Source organism: Neodiprion virginianus, chromosome 2, assembly GCF_021901495.1.
Source record: "Neodiprion virginianus isolate iyNeoVirg1 chromosome 2, iyNeoVirg1.1, whole genome shotgun sequence".
Taxonomy (NCBI): Eukaryota; Metazoa; Arthropoda; class Insecta; order Hymenoptera; family Diprionidae; genus Neodiprion; species Neodiprion virginianus.
In genome coordinates, this window is record NC_060878.1 from 37,843,407 (window position 1) to 37,865,708 (window position 22,302).

The following is a 22,302-nucleotide window of genomic DNA, read 5'->3' on the forward strand; positions in this document are numbered from 1 at the left end:
ATACAAATCGAATCGGAGACCAAAAGTTTTTCGCCCAAAAAAACAGCAAGGCTTACCCCTTTGTATTTTTGGCGAAAATTTTCGCGATTTTGAAAAGTGCTGAAATAAATTCTTTAAAGCACTATTCCGACGTAATTTTGCGAGAGAAATCGATTGGGCGCAGTCCCAATACGCTGCGATCAACGCATCAAAAGTTACAGCTAAAAAACGAAAACCTGAGATTTCGACATTTTGCAGCAGGTGCTTTTTCCTTCGTGATTTCTATCCTGTTGATCCCACGCAGTTTTCGCTGCGTTTTCTGAGTTCCTGGGGGTCCAATTCGTCAGAAAAGGGTCATACAAATCGAATCGGAGACCAAAAGTTTTTCGCCCAAAAAAACAGCAAGGCTTACCCCTTTGTATTTTTGGCGAAAATTTTCGCGATTTTGAAAAGTGCTGAAATAAATTCTTTAAAGCACTATTCCGACGTAATTTTGCGAGAGAAATCGATTGGGCGCAGTCCCAATACGCTGCGATCAACGCATCAAAAGTTACAGCTAAAAAACGAAAACCTGAGATTTCGACATTTTGCAGCAGGTGCTTTTTCCTTCGTGATTTCTATCCTGTTGATCCCACGCAGTTTTCGCTGCGTTTTCTGAGTTCCTGGGGGTCCAATTCGTCAGAAAAGGGTCATACAAATCGAATCGGAGACCAAAAGTTTTTCGCCCAAAAAAACAGCAAGGCTTACCCCTTTGTATTTTTGGCGAAAATTTTCGCGATTTTGAAAAGTGCTGAAATAAATTCTTTAAAGCACTATTCCGACGTAATTTTGCGAGAGAAATCGATTGGGCGCAGTCCCAATACGCTGCGATCAACGCATCAAAAGTTAGAGCTAAAAAACGAAAACCTGAGATTTCGACATTTTGCAGCAGGTGCTTTTTCCTTCGTGATTTCTATCCTGTTGATCCCACGCAGTTTTCGCTGCGTTTTCTGAGTTCCTGGGGGTCCAATTCGTCAGAAAAGGGTCATACAAATCGAATCGGAGACCAAAAGTTTTTCGCCCAAAAAAACAGCAAGGCTTACCCCTTTGTATTTTTGGCGAAAATTTTCGCGATTTTGAAAAGTGCTGAAATAAATTCTTTAAAGCACTATTCCGACGTAATTTTGCGAGAGAAATCGATTGGGCGCAGTCCCAATACGCTGCGATCAACGCATCAAAAGTTAGAGCTAAAAAACGAAAACCTGAGACTTCGACATTTTGCAGCAGGTGCTTTTTCCTTCGTGATTTCTATCCTGTTGATCCCACGGTGTTTTCGCTGCGTTTTCTGAGTTCCTGGGGGTCCAATTCGTCAGAAAAGGGTCATACAAATCGAATCGGAGACAAAATATTTTGCTCCGTGCATGAGACAGTATTCAACGCAGTGTCCTGATTTAAAGACATGAAAAGGTGATTGTCTGAACTTTTTTTTCGATAGGGAGAGATAGAACGAAGCTTCTCAAAACTTTGAGTGTATTTCAATGCACATACAAAGGTACGAGCAAACCTTTTTATCTTTCAACTGTCCCAGAACGGCAGCGTTATTAGCTGACCCGTTGACTGAAGAATATATCTTTAGTCAACGGCTGACCATAGAACGGCGTAGCCGCTTGGTTCTGGAATCGGCAGGAAAGATAAAGTGCGTATTTCTTGGCCGAAATGTAAAAACTAAGTCATTATACATCATATCATACATCATAGATCATACATCATACATTATACATCATACATCATCATACATCATACGTAGTATTAAAGTACGAAACCAAAGTTCGGATGGTTAGAAAGTGACATCACCCAAAATTTTTTTTCTTTCGACGTTATCGATCTATATAGACAAAAATCAGCCAGCCGAATTTCTCAGTCTGGAAACAACGGCGCAGTTGAGCGGACGGATGAGAATCGCGCTCCGCAGATTTCGAGTACCAGGTTCTCTTCCTCCTGGATCCAGCGCTCTGGGTCGGCTTCCTGGTGCAACTCGTCTTTCAGGACAAACGGTCCGTGGTTCTGGCTGTCCAGGTTCTTGACCTGGTGACTTTTAACCAAGCGCTGCGTAGTTTCTGCACTCCAGGTTCACCACGTAGTGAAACTCAACTTCCAGGAAAAACGCTCTGTAGTGTCCGCGCCCAGGTCCGCTACCCCTTACCACCTCCGATCACCTCTAATGCCGACCGCTAACCGACTCGAGTTACAACTCGTATCCTGATAAATATTTACAGTAAAAATTAGAACACAGTAAAAATATTGTGTTAGTACTAATATGAATTTTGATTGACACATTTTACCAAAAATATTATGAGAAAATTATAAAAAATTATAAAAATTCTATCAGCCCATTGATAGCCACTGAATTTTGGTTCGCGGGAAAAATGAATTGAAATAATTTATTGGAAACATGACAGGTTTGAAAAATTAAAGATAAAATATAATAACAATTGCCATTATACATTATAAAAATGTTAGACTCACCGTGCACAAATCCTCGTCCTCCTTGTCCACCTAGTTCTTTTCGTCTTCCTCGTCCTCCTCTTACTTGTCCTCCTCCTCGTCCACCTCAATCACCTCCAACGACCACTGCTAACCACCGCGAACCTCGGGTTATGCATCGAATACTAATAAATATTTTAAGTATCAGAACACATCAAGAATATCGTGTAAGGAGTAATATAACTTGCTTATCGACAGATTTGACCAAGAAGATCATGAGAAAATTATAAAAAATTACAAAAATTCTATCAGCGCATTGATAGCTAGTGAATTTGGGTAGCGTGTCTGGAGCGCAGGAACCACGGAGCGCTTGTCCTGGAAGTCGAGTTTCACCGCGTAGCGGACCCGGAGCGTAGAATCCAGGAGGAAGAGAACCCGGTACTCGAAATCTGCGGAGCGCGATTCTCATACGTCCGCTCAACCGTGCGGTTGTTTCCAGACTGAGGAATTCGGCTAGCTGATTTTCGTGTATATAGATCGACGACGTCCAGAGAAAAAAATTTTTAGGTGACGTCACTTTCTGATCGACATTTCTAAGTCGCAGTCGACAAGTAGTCTTACGTACTCACTTTGTACCGACTCAATCTCAAGCTTCCACACCGACACTACTTTGGCTGCTACGAATTTTGGTGCGAGCTTGTTAGATAGAGTCTATAAAGAAGAACCCTCCTACGATTCCAGGCCCACCTGGGCCCACTTGCCCGCCGAAAACTGGTCACAAAAATTCACCCAGAGGTATCCGTCTTTACATTCTTCAGTCAACGGTTGCTCGCATCTTATTCGTACTGCGCCCAATAGATTTCTCTCGCAAAATTACGTCGGAATAGTGCCACAAAGAATTCATTTGCAAAATGAATATTAAAAAATCGCGAAAATGTTCGCCAACAATGCAGAGGGTTTACTGGCCTTACTTTTTCTCCGAGCGAAAAATCTTTTGTCTCAGAATCCATGTGTCACCCATTTCCGTCTAATTGGACCCACAGAAACGCGGAAAACGCACCAAAACGATCGTCGGACCAACAGAAGAGAAATTACGGAGGAAAAACCAGCAGTAGAGATATGACCAAAAGACGTTATGCTTTTGTAGGCTGTAAGTCAAAAAATTAATGTTAAAATAAAGTAAAACAAGAAGAATCATAGATGAAAATAATAACGTATTTCATGTCGTCAAAATATTTTTGAGCGCTACTGTATGTTTCGGAATAATACATCAATGAATTGACTCTACAGCGTCTTGAAAAGTTTCGAAAATCACGTATTTAAAAAACGAGTACTCATCAGCGTCGGCTTTCGTCCTGACCACACAATGTACGTATTAGATTCGATCATTGAATGCTTATTTTGATGAATTGGGAGTCAGTGAGCTCAGAAATAACATTATAAAATGATTACGACTCCCTGCCAAGAAAGGAGATGAAGTTCACTGCACATTCCAGCTGCGAATGTCGTGTAGTTTGTTATTCGTGTGATGTTTCACTTCACTCTAACCCTGTTGTTGTTGTTATCCAGACAATTCACATGTAACTCGGAGGGCCCTAATCATTGTACCTTTTATTGCTGTTACTCCAACATGACGACACATATGGTTTATGAATCAAAACTCAATTTGGAATGTAAAGTAGGAACGATCATTTACAGCATACTCCAATACTTTCGCATGCTTGACTTCTCACGCATGTGTGAATCTCCACTTATATTTTAATTTTCATTCCAAGGTAACGCAAATATACTTGGTCAAATGCACTATCGTAAAGATTTATTTTATAATATTACACCAACAACTATTATTGAATTTTCATAATAATAATTTCTTATCATAATAAAAATGCGAATAAACACTTATTTAATAATAATATATAATTATATATTAATTAATCATAATATTGTAAATCAATACCTTAATAGTCTAAAGATGCAATGCACATTATAAAATATGCCAACTTTTGAATCGCCATATTTATACCTAATTTTCTTCGTTACAACATATTTCATCATAATATACGTATATACACGACTTTTGTGTTCAGTAATTTCATTATTGTTCATCATAATTTCGAATGCTCAATTGCGGTACATAAGTTCGACAAATAATCGTATTGGGTCGGCAAATGAATCCTATCAGGTTTTACTTTGGTCTGCTATACAGCGAAAACCGAAAGAACTTATCTGCCGACTCAATACATATTGGAGAATTTTCATGAATAATCGAATTGAATGATTCATTCGCACAAAGTTAAAAACCGCATTCAAACGCTGTCGTTTTCCATAAGAAACAGTGATTCACTGGATCACTGATGTTGCCGTATCCCGTGCATCCATTTTCATTTCTCTCTAGCAAAAACTTCCACACTTCTAGAACGATTCGATTATTGTTGATACATAGAAGGTGATGAATTGAAAAAACGTTTAATTCTATCATCGACTGATAGCTACAAACTGATAATAATCAACGAATAAAGTAACGATTAAAACATATTCTGCAAAGCTGTTTACAAAGCTCGAAGGTTAAATAAATTGCAAATTCATCCGTAAGAATTACAATGTGTCAAGACGAGGAGATATAACTGCGATAACGGAACAATATATATATATGTATATTCTGTAAAATACAATAATATGGCGACTGTTATAGTGATAATCAACCTGCAATTGTTTGAACGAAATTCATTGTCAACGATTCACCGCAGACAATGTCCGAACACTATTGATAAAATACAATACGTAAGTACAACAACTATTGTAGCTTATTGTTAGCTGAGAATTTGTTGTTGCCGAGCTTCAGACTTTTTTAATAGGTACCATGGAAGTACATAAGTTGCGGACATACGTGGTTGATTAAAGAAAAACATTAAATACATTTCGTTGGCGCCCCTTACTCACTCTCGCGCTACCTTCGTGGACTAAATGCGTTTGGCAGTGTTTAATTTATTGCGAAAATGTCCAGCGCACCAGTATAATCGGCAATTCGAAACAACCCGCGTCACTTTCGACGCCAACTTTCGTCACTGGTAGCATGAAGGTCGGAAGAGCGAGCAAAGGCCAGCAATTAGTGGTGCGTATACGATATGACAGTTTAACGAACTTAAAAATTAAACTACATATACTTATGCGTGATACAGATTTGTTCGAAAATGGAAGGAAAGAAATTTTTTTTCTTTTTTTAATATTGAGATTCGAGTACTAGGTATAGATACAGATACAGATATATATATATATATATACTTATTTACTTGTTGGAAGAAAAAATAAAGAACAAAAAGAGAAAAAATAAAAACACGGCTCACTGAAGCATCGGCACATGAGGTATTTGAATTTTTGCCGAAATTAGTGACGGCTCTACTATATACCAGAGATTGTTTTCTTACGATTAGCAATTTACTTTATTTTTACTTTATTCTCGTTTTTCTTTTCGTACCTTATCTACCGGAATTTCAAAAATCGAAGACATATGTTTTATGTATTTGTATTAGTTTTGTACTTGTACTGTTCAGCAAGGCAGCGAGTTGCACTTTGTTACTTTATATTTTTATTTTCTGGATTATATAATCACGCCTAAAACATCCAAGCGTCAATTGTAAACATAGAGCTGCGCAATGTCCCATGCTCTAAATTTCAGAAATAACTTGTACCGTGTAAACATCGGTGACAAGATTCGTAATTTTGCAGCCTGACGCTTGGAGATGTTTAGCGCTAGAGCGGTCCATTTTTGTATTTCTTACAAGGTTTGTATTTTCTGTATAATGTGTTACACGACGAACTGTTTAACAATTATTATTACTATTATTATTGTTATTATTATTACTATTATTATTATTACTGTTGATATTATTACTACTATTTCTATTATTATTGTTACGACTATTATTATTATTATTATTATTTATATTATTTTTATTGTTAGTATCAATGATGATGAAAAAAAAAACAATCAAATATTCACGGAATTCTGCAGTTAAAATTATAAATTATGACGGAGCTGATTGATTGAACGAATCTTTTAGCAACGTGAAATATTGCCTAGAGAAGTTTCAAAATTAATTTTCTTCAAAATTTTCAAGACGAAACAATTGTTATTTCATTTCACGTACGTTAATCAACTGCGTGAGTCGTATTGCCTTCATAAATTCCGATGTACCTGCATATCTCTCCTATAATACATTTCATGTATACATAATTATTTACTTTACGTGTGTGCGTGTGTAACGAAAATGTTAAAATATTTCGAAGGATCGAAAATATAGCATATAGCATATAGTTGATAATAATTTGATTTTTCCGTACACAACTAAACGCTTTAACGACAGTCTAATTGACGTTTCAAAAAATTGAGGCAATAGTTCGAAATTCAATGAGAGTATTTACCTTAAAAATTAGGCCTATATATTTGTATCTATGTTAATGCGTACGCGTTTGTATGCGGGTTGTGTGTATTTATATTTATACATAGTTGTATGTACATAAAAACAAACGTAACGTGTGATTGATTTCATATCTGTCGTAATATAGTATAATATGAATATTGTGAATAATATAATATGTATCTATGTATAATATAACGTATGTCAACTAATTAAAATTGGACCATCCCTTAATATACGATAATAAGATTGACAAGCAGATACTCTAGATGTTACATACAGACGTCCTTCGAATTACACTAATTTATGGGATCGTTCCAATTTTTATTAATATATTAAAATAAATGAACGATAGTTTACGGTGGTGTCTATTTTCAGCTGAGGTATATTGTACAAAAGTTTGTTACACGGGTGAAACTGAATTGCTGCGGTACGTTCGCAACTTTATTTGCCCCGCAATATTTCTAAACACTTGCAATTATTTTCGCATTTGTTATACCGACTGATTCGAATATAAAATTATAAAACAGGCAAATGGAGTGATGGTTTTACTGAAAACGACGAATGATTCGCAACTTTTATGTAACCCCAAAAACTGTAAGCAAGTAGTTTTACATTAGCATATTGACGAACTAAACTTTCAATTTTATCAATTGTTCCGTAGCTAAGAATTCTCAACAAAAAGTGCGCATAATTTGCAGACAATTGAGAATTTCGAAAAATTCACAGCTGTGTAATAAGTGATTGTTTACAAACTTATGAAAATGAATTTGTAACGCGAGTCTGAATTGTCTTCGAAGTAGTATATTCCAAATCGAATGGAAAAAAAAATAATGATTTTACATTCAAGTTTATCAAATATCGTCATACGAATTTTTAATCTAGGTCGAACAGATAAGTAAATTAATTAAAACAGCGAAGGTATGAAGTTTTCAAAGCCACAAACGTACCGCAAACATGTGCTCAACCATATACTTACATGTCACCGACATTTTTCACGTTGCCTAAAATTATGTACTTATGCATACGTTTCCGTATTTAATATCAGCATGTGTACATATATTCATGTAAATATACTTAATTCTGGCGCAGACCCAAATTTTGTATAAAAAAGCAAAAATAAAAAAAGATTGTCCGAGCTTTGTACGTTACGGAAATAGTCGTTAAAAAGCCCGCGCATTCTTTTACATGCCTTTTTATACTTGAATATATATATATATATATAGATGTGTGTGTGTGTGTGTGTGTGTGTGTATTTGTATGGAATATACATCATCGTATATATAGAATGTATGGAAGCAATATTACAATATTAATGCGAAGAATTAATCAACTACTCGTAAGTATGACAATGAAATAAAGGTCACAATCAATACGAAGACGGTAGTGAAAAATAAGACAGTGCTCTCTAAAAACATACCTCGCCCATGTGTACAATTCGTAATCCCGCGAACAGGTGAGATAAGATACGTCCTCGGGAGCGGATACTCGAAAATACGTATACGTCGTTGCGTATTTCATATACATAATATATGTACGTATGTACGTATATGTATTTATAAAACTTACGTTTAGACGGTATAATATGTATCATACAATTCACCGTAAAAGTGGAGAGTAGAAAATTATTGAATTAATGAGAGACGCGGAAGTAAGCAATCAAGTTAAAAAAATAATACTTGTCAAATATAGAACAAAATTACAAGGTATTTTACAAATATTGCAAAGTCCAGTGTCCTCTCCGTTTTCATAATTTCAATTTGAAAATCACATACATCACATATATGGTACAACACTTTCTTCCGATTTATATCTATTGTATATTACATAATCCTCCCCCTTTATATCCGTATCGTGATTTAATTTTCCTGTTTCCGTTCGCATATCTTTTTCATTCATTTCTTCGCTATTGTATCTATACGCGGTATGATTTACTTTTTTTCACTCTCGGTTTAAATTTCTACCCCTTTAATAATAAAAACTTACGGTTATTCTCTACCGCAGAACTCTATTTTATACATAATATATAATATATATATACCTTTCGTGATACACTTGTTTTATGTGCGCAGCGATATGCGGGATCGTTAATATCTTTCTATTTTGAACAGAGACGAAAAAGGAAAACCGACAAAATAAAAATTATCGAAAGGTACTCAACGATCCTTAGCTGGGCATACGTATACATATTGTACAGTATACTTGGTTGTATTCTATCCATTAACTAGGTTTCATTCTCTTCTCCACTCTTGTTCTCATGCTATTCGCTATTACTTATCATAGCTCTCGCGCACCGACGTACCTACGAGATATATATACCATTGCAATGATATCTGTTATCGTACAAGTCTTCGCGCAGCAGACAGTTTACAGTTGGATATTTAATTTCGTGAATATTTATTCGTATTCCTATTATTAATGTTATTGTTACCGTTATTGTTATTATTATTATTATTATTTCTTTTAACTCTGAGTGTCTTTTCTTTTTTTTTTTTTCCTCTTGTCACAATTTTAATTTTCAAACACATTTCTTCATATTGTGGGCGGCGCCGGGCCTTCGTTGCGTTCGAATCGTTTGAAAATCTACATGATTTCGAACTAGACCAAGACCTAGAGTCGAAACACACTTCCGCTAATCTTTTTGCGCTAGGCAGAAAAAATAGCATACAAGAGAAGAAACAAGAAATACAATTATGCAACAAAAAATTCGGTTTACCGTCTCTGCAATAGTGCGAATTATACCGACCAATGAAAATAGACGAAACAACGTGTAAACTACAAGTTATCGTCGTTCCACAGCTAACGTTGGTCCATCCTCCAGAAAGTATAACGTGTTACGGTACTAGCAAAACTGATTTTTGGAGCAAAGAAATAAAAAAACGCCAAACGAGTTGTTATTATTAATAATCTTCAACTGTATTGTAATTTATTGAAAGAAAACAAAAACTTGTTTCCTACATTTTTATTTCTAAAAAATTAAAACTTGGAGAGTGTTTCATGTGGTGTTGTCGCGGTATACATGTAATATTGTAGGGTACGTAAGAATTAACGGTCTTTGTGCAGCTATTTTTTACTCTTCCGTTTTTTCTTTACACTTGAGGATATGATGTAATAATAAAAATATGATATGACGTGAAAGTCGTTAGAATAATATTTGTATGATGATAATGCGATGCTAATAATAACAATAATAATGATGATGATGATGATAATAATAACAACAATAACTATAATAATAATTATGATAATAATTATATCCAAAATAATAGTAATAATAATAATAATAATAATAATAATGATGATGCTGATGCTGATGCTGATGATGATGACGATGATGTGTCAAGTGATAAATTATTACGATTAAATCTAACTTTTCTTGTTTCAATTTTACAGATAAAATTGATATTCAACTTAGAATAGAACGACAAACTTTTTATTTACCGGTGTAACTAATTAATAATATAGATATAACATGCTGATATACGGTTTGAAAAAAGTTGTTTCCCAAATTATTTCTGTATAAGTGTTTGTGTTTCTTTCCTTTTTTTTTTATGCATATTTCTTCGATTTTGTTTAAATTTCCATTCTTTCTTTCTTTCAATAAATTTAAAAATTGTCCATAACAGTTAATTTATACTTAAGGTTTCGTTAATATTAATTATGGCACAATATAAATATTATATTTAAAGTCTTTTTGAAGACATAATAAAAAATAAATCTAGGTAGTCTTTCTCCTATATGTTCGTCAATTTTGTCAACATATCGTTCTAATGTTTTACCACTTTTTCTTTTCTTAACTACAACCCTCGCCTACACGCTTTTCGATTTCACGATGAAGAACGTTTTACGTGATTCTTTTACTTTTCGGTTCACACAATTCTTCTCCCTTTATTTACTTTATTTTGCCTTATTTTATTACATTTTTTTTTTTTTTTTATTATCCGTTCCTTTCAGACATAATAGTAAGTAGTAGTAATGATAATGATAACAACAATAATAATGATAATCATAAGAATGTAATTTCGTATCGACTGAAGTACGCGTACGCCGTATCATATTAGTTTTCGAAAAGCAATTTTCTTCAGATTTTTGTTTTCTTTCTCATTTATAACAGGTTTCCGATCTTTGGTAAATCAATATCACATGAAATAAATTTTTTTTTTTTTTTTTTTCAATTTCTTCTTCTATTTACCAATCAAACAATCTAATCAGTCAAATTCCACCAAAATTACGGAAAACAAAAAAGAAAACTCTAGAAGAAGAAAATTAGACACAAAAACAATGTACATAATATAAATTTGAATTCACTTAAAAACTGACGTCTAAAATTACAAAAATCAGCCTTTCTCAACAAACAATCAAAGAAAAAGGAAGAACGAAAATTTCTTTTCTATAATAAATTCTCGTACATATCAAATGATATTTTGTCACAGCGCCCGGAAAATATGTTGTGAGCATCGCTACTATGATTCGCTCAAAACTAACACAGTCAATAATAATCGACCCAAGGAATAAAATAAAAATTAGGTTATATTAAATATTACTCTTGTCTAGTTAGGTGTATATATTTATACGTATATACGTATAAATACGTGCATACATATAATATATACATATATCTATGTATATTTAAACTTAATTATAAAATAACGGAAAAGTCATCAGCCATAATTAACAAATATTATCAATAAATTCTGGATCAGCCAGGAAATATACAAAAAAAGACAAAGCCTAATAAAAAATTCAACCTCCATAAATTGGAAACATAATGCTCGATTACGGAAAGAAGAGAAAGAAAAAAAGGAGTAAAAATAAACAAGAAAGAAAATAAAATCACTGGAGCTGAATTTCTCACTGTTCTGCGATCTTTGTCACACATGCATATTAGCTGCAGACTGAGATTGTGCGTAAGTTTGAATGATCAAGTTGAAATTTGATTTTCACATAAGGGATGAAATATTATTTAAAAAAAAAAATACCGAGTGTCGTACTGTGTTACGACTCTATTGCTCCAGGTGACTTTTTTTTCGCCCTTTCGAACCTTCAAAATCAACGTCAAATAATAATAATAATAATAATAATAATAATAATAATAATAATAATAATAATAATAAAGTTTCGTAAAAGACGCATTAAGATAATAACAAATAACCGCGTACATGTTCCTGTAAGATTTTACGATTTTCCTTCATGCAAATACAGTGCATGGAATAATGTGCATTGAGGAACGTATAAATTTTTAATAATAACTTCGTATGCACTGCTTTACTACACATGTGTGCGTTCAATTGCATGCATTCTTTACAGTCACCCCTTACCACGCATCTATAAAAAGAATACTGACGCTTACTCTGTCCGGTAAAATTGTGCAATCTCTTTCTCTACTGCATGTGCACATTTTATACGCACCGTCAACCATCCCAAATTACCAACCATTAACCATTCATCGTGACACAATCGCGTTCCTTTGACCATGGCAGGTGTTTTGATCGGTTCCGAAGAATAGTAATAATGAGTTTTGTAATAGTAGTAATGATAGTAATAATGGTAATAATAATTTTTTAATAATAGTAATTATAATGATAAACATATTCATCCATGTATATACATATTTATATATATGTATGTATATACAAGTATATGATAAAGAGTGCAAATAAAAATAGATCGTTTAGATTAATTGTTTTTTCATTTTAGTACTTCGATTATTTATAGGCATAGTACGATACAGACAAAAAATTATATCCCTATAATAAGGATTCCAAAGGTCTTGATAATGTTCGTAAAACAATAGGGTTTAGTCGATACAATGACAATTTATAATAAACATAGAAATGATAATAATAATAATAATAATAATAAGAAGAAGAAGAAAAAGACCAACAACAATGCATCAATTATGATTATGATCATCATTATCATCATCATTGAAATGATATATCGATAGAGAATACATGACGAATTTCTAGCTACGTTCCCGTGTAAATAGTAAAAGACCTAATTATTCATTGTTATTTCAAGTGTTGGCACAATAGAATAGATTATATTCGTAAGTAATTTACTTTTCCAAACGGATCACTTATAAAAAGAATAACGTTATTATATAACGGATATAACGGTATGGGTATATCATTTTCGTCTATATACCCTGGAAAGATATGTGATGAAATCCCGTGCAATTTTAAAAACTATGTATAATTTTATGCTACTATGATTGCTAAATATACTGAAATGTTCTTATCGAGCACATATCCATTTCGCAGGGGCAAAAATCAATTCGCAAAAAGGTCCTCCATCTTTCAAATAGTATTAATCCAGGTTGCGCATTGTTCGGATGTTGACGAATGAAAACTTGCTAATCGAAACTTGAGCAAAGTCTGAACTGCGCTAAACTTCGTTTCCCATGTTTTTACTTTCAAAATCGATTTTGGGAAATTGAATTGATGAGGCTCAAAGATTCTTTAGGATTGAATACTGATTTTTGCTCGCAGTAAATATGGTGAAAAGTTGTAATCAAGAATAACAGTTTCAGTCCAAGTAGTTATCATACGAATTAGAAGAGTAAAAAATTTTAAAGATAATTTCGCAAAAATTGTATGAAACAAAAGTGTTTTGGAAAAAATGATAAAAAATAAAAATAAAATAATAATACGTAGAAGTTTAATCTTATGGAAAGATTTTTACAAATTTTACAACACTAAACATTGACGTAATTCCGTATACGTTTCCGTAATTCTAAGTGTACTTTTTAAATGTTTTTTTTTTTTTCTTTTGTTTCATTTTTCTTTAATCCCCTCTAGTATACCAACTGAAAAACATCACAGAATTTTCCAATATTCATATCAATTAATAATATAATTAATTATAATTCTCATCGATATTGAGGTGTGTGCACGGTTATGTCATAATGTGGAGTTAACGCGACTTAATTTCATTCAATATTAATTTACTTAATCTTCTCCTTTTTCTCGTTCGTTTTCTTTACCTTTCTTTCGCCTCCTTTATCACAGAATCATAGAACTATGTATCGAAAAGATTTAAAAATGACTAGCTTCCTTTTTTTTTTTTAATCCATTAATTTCACTAATTATAATAAATAAACCATTCAAAAACAAAGAATTATTCTTTTTTTTTCCTCCTATAGATCTCACGTATGATACCGATCACTAATATCATAAGATTAGTCCGAAAATAAATAATTTTAACGAGAGACGAATTTGACGTTTTGATCGTTTACATATAGGAATAATAATAATATTAATAATAATCGTTGTCCACATTATGCTCGAACCATGGCCACTAAAAGATTTGGTTTCACACTCAATTTTTTTTTCTTTTGTTTTTTTTTTTCAACACGACATTTAAAAATTCATTCGACATTGAATTTCATACGGTAGCCGAGAGCAGCTTCAATAAGAAACATATTATATCTAACCCTAAAATCGTATAATTTAACTGTATACATTGTTTAGAAGATATGTTTAAAATCTTTTTTCGCGCGCTCTTTTTCTCTTTCTCTCTCTCTCTCTCTCTCTCTCTCTCTCTCACACACATACTTTCTCTCTCTTGATCTTTTATTCTCAATTGTTGCTAAATTTGAAGACATTGTAATTATTCAATTTCTTTTTTTTCCATTTTCTTCTCATTTGTTTTCTTTTTCACTTGTTTTACTACGCAATCTAAGATAGACGTAAACGTTATTTTTCAATAATTTGTACTTGCGTGTTAGTTTATAATGGCATTTCTTTTACGCTTATATCATAATAAAACATCAATTTTTCTTCTGTTGCTGTGAGTTGTTTTTTTTTTTTTCTCGTTTTCGTTTTTCTTCCAAGTATTTTTTACACTGAGTTTCAGACCTGAATATGTTGCGATGAACAACTTGTATATTTTAATTCTTTTAAATTGTACCTTTTGTTAGATATATATATATATAATATATATTTATATATATCCGTTATTTTATACAACGCCGGTCAATGGAATTGTTCGCGGTTCATATAAATCTTGAATAACAAGTTTAAAATAGACAATTCAACGAAAAATCAATGCACTCGAATGAATTAAAAAACGCGAAAAAATTCGTAAAACCGTTGAAACCCGCTGTTTCTCGAATTCAATTGAATATCCACATACTTTATTATGTCGAGAGAAGGTATAACATGTTCGTCAATTTTATGTTTAGAAAGCAAATATTCTTCTCGGATAAATTCGTTTTCTCCCGTCACCGTTTCATTTTTGATATCTCATTACTTAAACACGTAATATTGCACTTTGCCAAGGTTTGCACACGAACACAAATCCATTGTCCAGCCTATACGGTTCGCCTATCTACGTCGAAGTATAGTGTACTACTTATAAAAACCTGAATAAGAGAAGAGTCGTTAATTATATAATATTGTATGAATATGTACAGTTGAAAATATTACTATTTAAAGAGTTAAAAATATAGTCTGTTAATTTGCGCGCGTGATTATGGACTTAGAGACCTTAAGCCCGTAATTTAATAACGTTTAACTTTATTATGTATTTTTTTTTCTTTTTTTTTTTCTCTCTTCTCGTTTTAACTTTATTCATCTTGTATTCGATTTGTGAGACTTTGTTGAATTTGAGCATATTAAGTTATTTTATTTTCTTCATTTTTTTCTCTTCTTTTCTTCTTTTTTTTTTTTGTAATTGAATTTTTATTTAGGCCTAAGACAAAATAACTGTATCCCTAATTCACTTTACTTAACTATAAATATGTATATATATTTATAGAGAGATATATATATATATATAGATTTATTTCTTGTTTACACATATTGTATATCATAATACCTGCGTTTGCTGGTTTAATTATTCAATTAATTATTTACCAGCCAATTCGTATAACCTTTTTTCATTTGTTTGTTTCTTTAATTATTCATTTTTTCACTTCGTTCTCAACTATCCTCCGTTCCCCTTCTCCTTTTGTTCATTTTAACTCACATACCATAATATATTATTCCCAATGATCATTTCGTTTTCTCAACGAACTCTCACTTTTATAAGTAGCCGATATTAATCATTGGAGAGCATTTTCAACAAATACTCAACTTATCGTTAAATATAAAAAGCTATGGATATTTATGCTTCTTTTCGTTTTTTTTCTTTTTTTTTCATTTCTGTACCATGTTTCACATTAATGTGTATTAAATGCACTTTGATTTGACGAACTTTGCGCATGTCATATATATATATATAGTTATATATACTTTTGTTTTGTCTTTGTGGATTCTTTCGTTAGTAGATACGTATTCGTTACATATGTATATATGGTCTTTTCAGCTAATTTTTGTTACTACGTCATTATAGGTATCGATGTGATTATGATATCCTCTTCATATATAAAATTAATGCCAAGCCAATCGCCGGAACAATTTCAGGGTATCGGATTTTTTTCTGAACTTGCTTTTTTTCCGTCTCAGACATGTCTTTATCTTCGATATACGTAACTGTGTTTTGACAGACATTGTTCTTGCCTGATCGACATTATTACGATGGCTATATGAAGCTTAAAATTTTTTAAATTCAAAGACGTGGAAAGTTTTACATTTCATAATCGAGATTTGAAATTTCATGTCGGATCAAAGTTAACGACAAGAATAAACTTTAGGTTTCGATGTTCGTTTTCGTCCCCCGCCAAATACATTGACGAAGTCGGAAAATTGTGTCAAGATTCAAAACATTTTTTGATAACTTTGTACGACGTGATTAGCGAATTGTCTACAATCTTATGTAGAAGACACTTTGGTATTATTGAAAAAAAAAAAATTGACTTCCAAGTCAATTCCTGATTCCACAATTATCCGTTCCAAGTTCTTGAATTCAAAAAGAATGAAGTTTCAATGGTACAATAATAATAATCATCCGGCGTATATTCACCCTTACGATCTGCTGTACATCCATATAATATCGGTGTGTGCGAGTGTTTTTTGTTTTGTTTTTTCTACTTTTATACATCTGTCAGTCGTTAATTTTTCTCTTCTTTAGTATGCATGTATATCGTACTAATTTGACCCTACCGTATACAATACATCTCGTTAGATTTCTTTTGCGTTTTTTTTTTTTTTTGTTTTGTTTCTTTTTCTCCGACTAAATATAATTTTCGAAATCTCGTCGAATCACGCCTTATCACTGTTGATAATAATTCGTTACAGTATAGGTGTAACATATGGAATGTTTCCAATTAGTTGGCTTTTCAGGTTGTTTGTTTTTTCCCCTTTTAAACTTAAAAAATAAATTTGATATAATGTCTCAGTCGATATTTCCCTCTTCTTTGGATTATACGCAGTCTTGACGAAAAGAATTCAAAATAAAATAAAAAGAGAAAAGGTGAGAAAAAAAAGTTCAATAAAATAAAGGAGAGATTAAAAAAAAAAAAAAAAAAAAAGAAAACAAGAGGATACACCTATCCAATCTCGGGAAGCGGGCTCTCAACGTATGTAGAATGCAACAGGTATGATAACCTTATACCAAAAATTTGTACCCCAACATATCCAGAGTATATTTACGTATATATTACGTATGCCCATGTGTATTGTAATCGTCGTGTGACTTGAAATTCGACTAAAAATTTACAACAAAAACTGAAAGACCGTCTCGATCGTCGAAAGAATGTTTCGACAATTGATCGGTCATAAACGTACATCATAAAATACAATAATTTGTTTTTCTTCTCAATTCTTCTCCTTGATATGTAGCAACAATTACCTGTGTATCGATATTGTTCTTTTGTAAGTTTCTTTTTTTACGTTTTTAGGTATTCTCACTTCGCGATATTCGCTGTCGCGATATAATAATATAGTTACTCTAATAACGAGATGTGTGTATGTTTGCGCGGTTGTGCATATATGTTATATACATATATAAGCTCTGGATCACTCGGCATACGCGATATTGTAGTTTATCGACAAACGCAACTTCGTTTGAGATCCCCTGCCAACGAGATGTACAATCTGATACAGGATAGGTGTACACGTATTAATAATAATAAGAATAATAATGACAATAATGATATTAATAATGATAACAACAATAATAATAATAATAATAATAATACGTACATCATACGTAATGCGAATAAAAATATACTTATGTATATCAAAACGACGAGTGACCGCGAAAAGAGAAAAGAAATGTTACAATGAAGAAAACAAAAAACAAAAAAAAAAAAAAAAACAACAAGAAGAGAAAGAAGCTACTTTTGATATGCAGTTAAGCTCGGCGACTTGTCGCCAGCGGCACGTTCATAATTCCCAGTCAATTGGTCGAAGGTGGGGAAATTATGATGGTACCACAATTTTCATTGGGGCTGTTGGGGTATCTGCGGATGTTGGGCGAGGACATTTTTTATCGCCGACGTCTTGAGGAGCCTCTTGAGCATGCCGCTTGAGCCCCGATGCTGGAGGCTTTTGTGGGTCGTCAATGAGTTCTTCGTCCTGTAACGCCGATTGCAGAATTCGCATACGTAGAGAGTGTCCGACTGTTCGTGCTTGTCCTGGAAGTGGCGTTTCAGAGAGTAGTAGCAGGAGAATGTGCGCCGGCAATAGGGACACTCCTGAGGCTCGTTTATGCCACCCGCGGTCGGCGGTGGCATCCGGTACACGGCAGAGGGAAGCGTTGTTGGTGTCTGCATCCCGTTGCCGGTACCTGAAATTCGATTCGTCGACTCGTTAGCCAATTGACAATAATTTTGCGACGTGATCGCGATACCTCCTCGCCTCGCCTTGGTGCGATATTTTAAAGATTACAAATCGATACATTGGCTTTTGCTAATAACTTTTTACAGCCAAGGATACGGAATGAATTTCTTATATCTCCGAGGGAGATGTATCGTTTGTATGTTGTATATACGCGTCGTCGACATTTTTTGTTCTATACCGTCGCATTTTTATTATTTTATTTCATTTTCGCATTCCTCAGGGTTGTCAGAAACTTGAATTGTACTGCGGATGTTATTGCTTGATTATCTTTTCGGAGATGTTCTGAGCAAAATTTATCACGTGTCAGTTTAGGAAATTTCACTTCGCGGCATCGACATTGGAATGAAATATAATTTAAAAATCGTTATACCAGCAAGAATCTGTAACGTGTAGAGAAATTTTGGAAGAATAAAATTTTTTCGATTAAGCTGTTATTAAGCCCTGACATATTCAAGTTTGTGAAAACCTTGTTTTTTACTTCTTTTTTTAATATCGAACATGCGTTTTAATCAGGTTTCCAAGGTTAGCAGTTGTTTTTCAATACTCATCGACTTCTGTAAGTGGGCGGAACGCATGGAAAAAGCAAAAAGTTGACACGAGTTTTCCACGTAGAAATATCAAACCGCTACTATTGCAACGGTAAAGAGGAATATTCTAGATTCATTTAACCGTCCTGAACCTCGACGAGTGAAATGGACTTTATTTTTTCAAATCGAAAACTAAGCAAGGCTTTTGCTTTTTCCGATGCCTTCAAACCGAAATACTCCTGTAACCACGATTATTGTGTAATATAATTTTATTGCAACATGCTGCTTCGAATTCCAGAGGTTAATCACTGAGTAAATGTGTGTGTGTGTGTGTGTAAATTCAAACATAATAATAGACATTGGATTGACTCGATGTAGCAGAGAAAAAAAAAATAAAAAAACAACTGGGTGATTTTTGATTGCAAAATATTTGGAATAGTAAATATTACTCGGGTAACCAGAATTGACTGTTTTTCATTCGTTGTCCAAACATCGTGTGTGAGATTTTGTGTTCAATTCAAGAATTAATCAATCGGTCGCATGCTTCAAGCGTAACACCCGATCATATGATAGGTTTGTGTCCAATTTACAAGTGTTATTTGAAATTTACAGTCATGTATAAATCAAATCCCAATATGTTAGTCACTGTACTTATTAACATCCGCGATTTATCATATGCAACAGGAAAACTATACGTCCTTTTCCGTTGACAAATAAATTTATGTATTAGTTTGTATTCATGCACCTGAAAAACTGGAAGATGAATCTAACCGTTCATTCACCTCGCGCCGAAATAATTCAACGTTCATGAGGATCAAGTGTGAATTATTCATTTTATTGATAGCTTGAATCTCATGCTTGTTATAGAGTAACGTACCTTATTATAAGGAAATAATAATGCCGGAATATCAAAATCAAGCAACGAGAAATGGATTGTCGTATTTTTGATAAATTTTTAGATTTTACCGAATGGGACAATTATCTCGAGTCTGTGCGATTCAGATATTTTTTAATTTTTTTTCTTTTTTTTTTTTTTTACTGTACACAAGGAGAATAATAAAATTAAGAACAAAGAAAGAATGACAAATGCGACAAGAGTTCGAAAGAAAAAAAAAAAAAAAATTAAAAAAATAAAAGTTGAATCAAAATGTTCGAAATCATAAAAAGATGCATAATAAAATCGGTTTCGAATATATAAAAGCAAATTATACATGGATGTAATATATAATGTTATTCGCATGCATGCATGTACGTAGTACATAAATTGAGCTAAGTAAATTATAAATAATAATAATAATAATAATAGGTAAGCGTATAATGTGAACAATTGGTGAACTGAAATAGAAAGTAAAGGGAACATCGATGAAAAATTAGAGATGATATATCATCATGCGCTCGATGTATGTGTAATACAGGTATGACTGTATACATACGATGCTAATTGGTATTCGGAAATGGGAAGAAAACCGGATTATTCGATAAATCAATTAGTGTGTGCTACTTGTAACTTGATCAAACGTGTATGTATATATATGTATGGAAGTCAATGCAATTCGAGACGTTTTCCATTATACGCGTGCTGTAGATGAACTTTCGTTTTTTCGCTTTTTATTTTGATATATTGTTTTTTCGTTTTTTTTTTTTTTTTAATGCAATTGTGATAGAAAGAAAAATTGTTTTTCCCACAGCTGAAACGAATATATTGAATATAAGCAACATCGAGCATGCACACAACATCGAACATTGAAAGCCAACAAAAGATAACGGAAAACAAACAGAAACAACAAAGAGACAAAAATTACAGGAGAACGCATAAACTTAGGCTGGGTTTTAGGGTAGGGTTAGTGGGGACCTGAAGCGTAATAAACATGTGACTGGTAAAGAACCCTATAAAGTTTCCTACTATCTTATCATGTGCTTTGGATTGAACAAAATTTTGTACTTTTGTTTACTGTTTGTTGTTTTTTTCGATAACAGACATGTTGTTTGCCCTTTTGTTTTTTCACCAAAAGAAAGTCCCTCTCTCGCTCTCTCCTTCTTTCTTTCTTTAGTATTCTTCCTCTCGTTTTTCAATATCATTCACTATACCAAAATCATGATTATTATCTAATCATTTTCAGTTTTCTCTCGTGGGATGTTTTTTTTTCTGTCTTCCACATCGTATATATAATTTCATTGCAACATTTATCGAACTTATGGTAAGACCGGTTCTAATATCTTAGATTTATAACAGACAATTCATTGACAGATCATGTAGCAACGATTCACCGTAATATTAATTATTTTCGTCAGCTATGTGCCAAAAGAATCACGCATTTATATTACATGTATATTTACTATTACAATTCATTTCTTAGGAATAAAAAATAATAACACGTACAAGTCTCAATCGATTTGTAACCGTAAATTGTAGATTTCTCTCTCTCTATATTTATATGAGTCAGTCTTGTCGAAGTGCGAAATGAAGTTTGAAAAGTTGCAAGTTTCAGTTTTTCACCAGTTTCACAGTGGTTGCTACATGACCTGTTGCTTGTATTTCATGAAATTTTGTAATGAAGAACAGAGGAATCACGGAATGGCAAAGTTGTGAAGAAAAGAATTTTTGATTTTTTCTTTTTTTTTCTTTTTTGTTTTTAAATCAACGCGAAGGGAAACAAAATATGTAAATGAAGACAAAGTAAAAGCTGCATACCTATCTTGGGGTAATACGTATTATAATATATATGATTTAAGGTCAAGTGGCTTTCTCTTTGGCATGTATAAACGACAAACACACGCGTCTGTCTGTAGGGCCCGAATATTGATAGTGTAAATGATGAATGAGTAATTCTTCGTAATGTTGTAAAGAAAATAAAAAATAATACAACAAAGATAAAAATAAGGTTGAGTAGAAATGTGAAAAGTTGAAAAAAAAAAAAAAAAAAAAAGTAAGAAAAAATCAACAATGGTAGGTATAATCATCGAAACGTTGTTAATTTTCTTTTATTGTTAGTATGGCCCTACCTTAGCTAAACCTTCAATAGAACTTAATGTCAATGTCGCCGGGTCTGCTCTTATGATAGGTATAGATATGGGTCATCAGTGAGTTTCGCGAGCAGTAGACCCGCTCGCAGATGATACATCGGTACTCCTCTTGGCGCTCGGCGTGCTTGTCAGCGACGTGACGTTTCAACGAGGCTTTGCTGCACA

The 22,302-nt window shown here is 33.0% G+C and overlaps 1 protein-coding gene across 1 annotated transcript in view; it reads right to left on the bottom strand.

Annotated features, from left to right (window-relative positions):
• Positions 1-18,023: 18,023 nt before the first annotated feature.
• Positions 18,024-22,302, bottom strand: part of LOC124296906 (broad-complex core protein isoforms 1/2/3/4/5-like) — a 69,830-nt gene continuing 65,551 nt past the window's right edge. Inside the window, exon 7 of the mRNA XM_046747329.1 lies at positions 18,024-18,533. Within this exon, the coding sequence (XP_046603285.1) occupies positions 18,187-18,533 (347 nt within the window). The 3' untranslated portion in view covers positions 18,024-18,186. The remainder of the gene's footprint in view (positions 18,534-22,302) is intronic.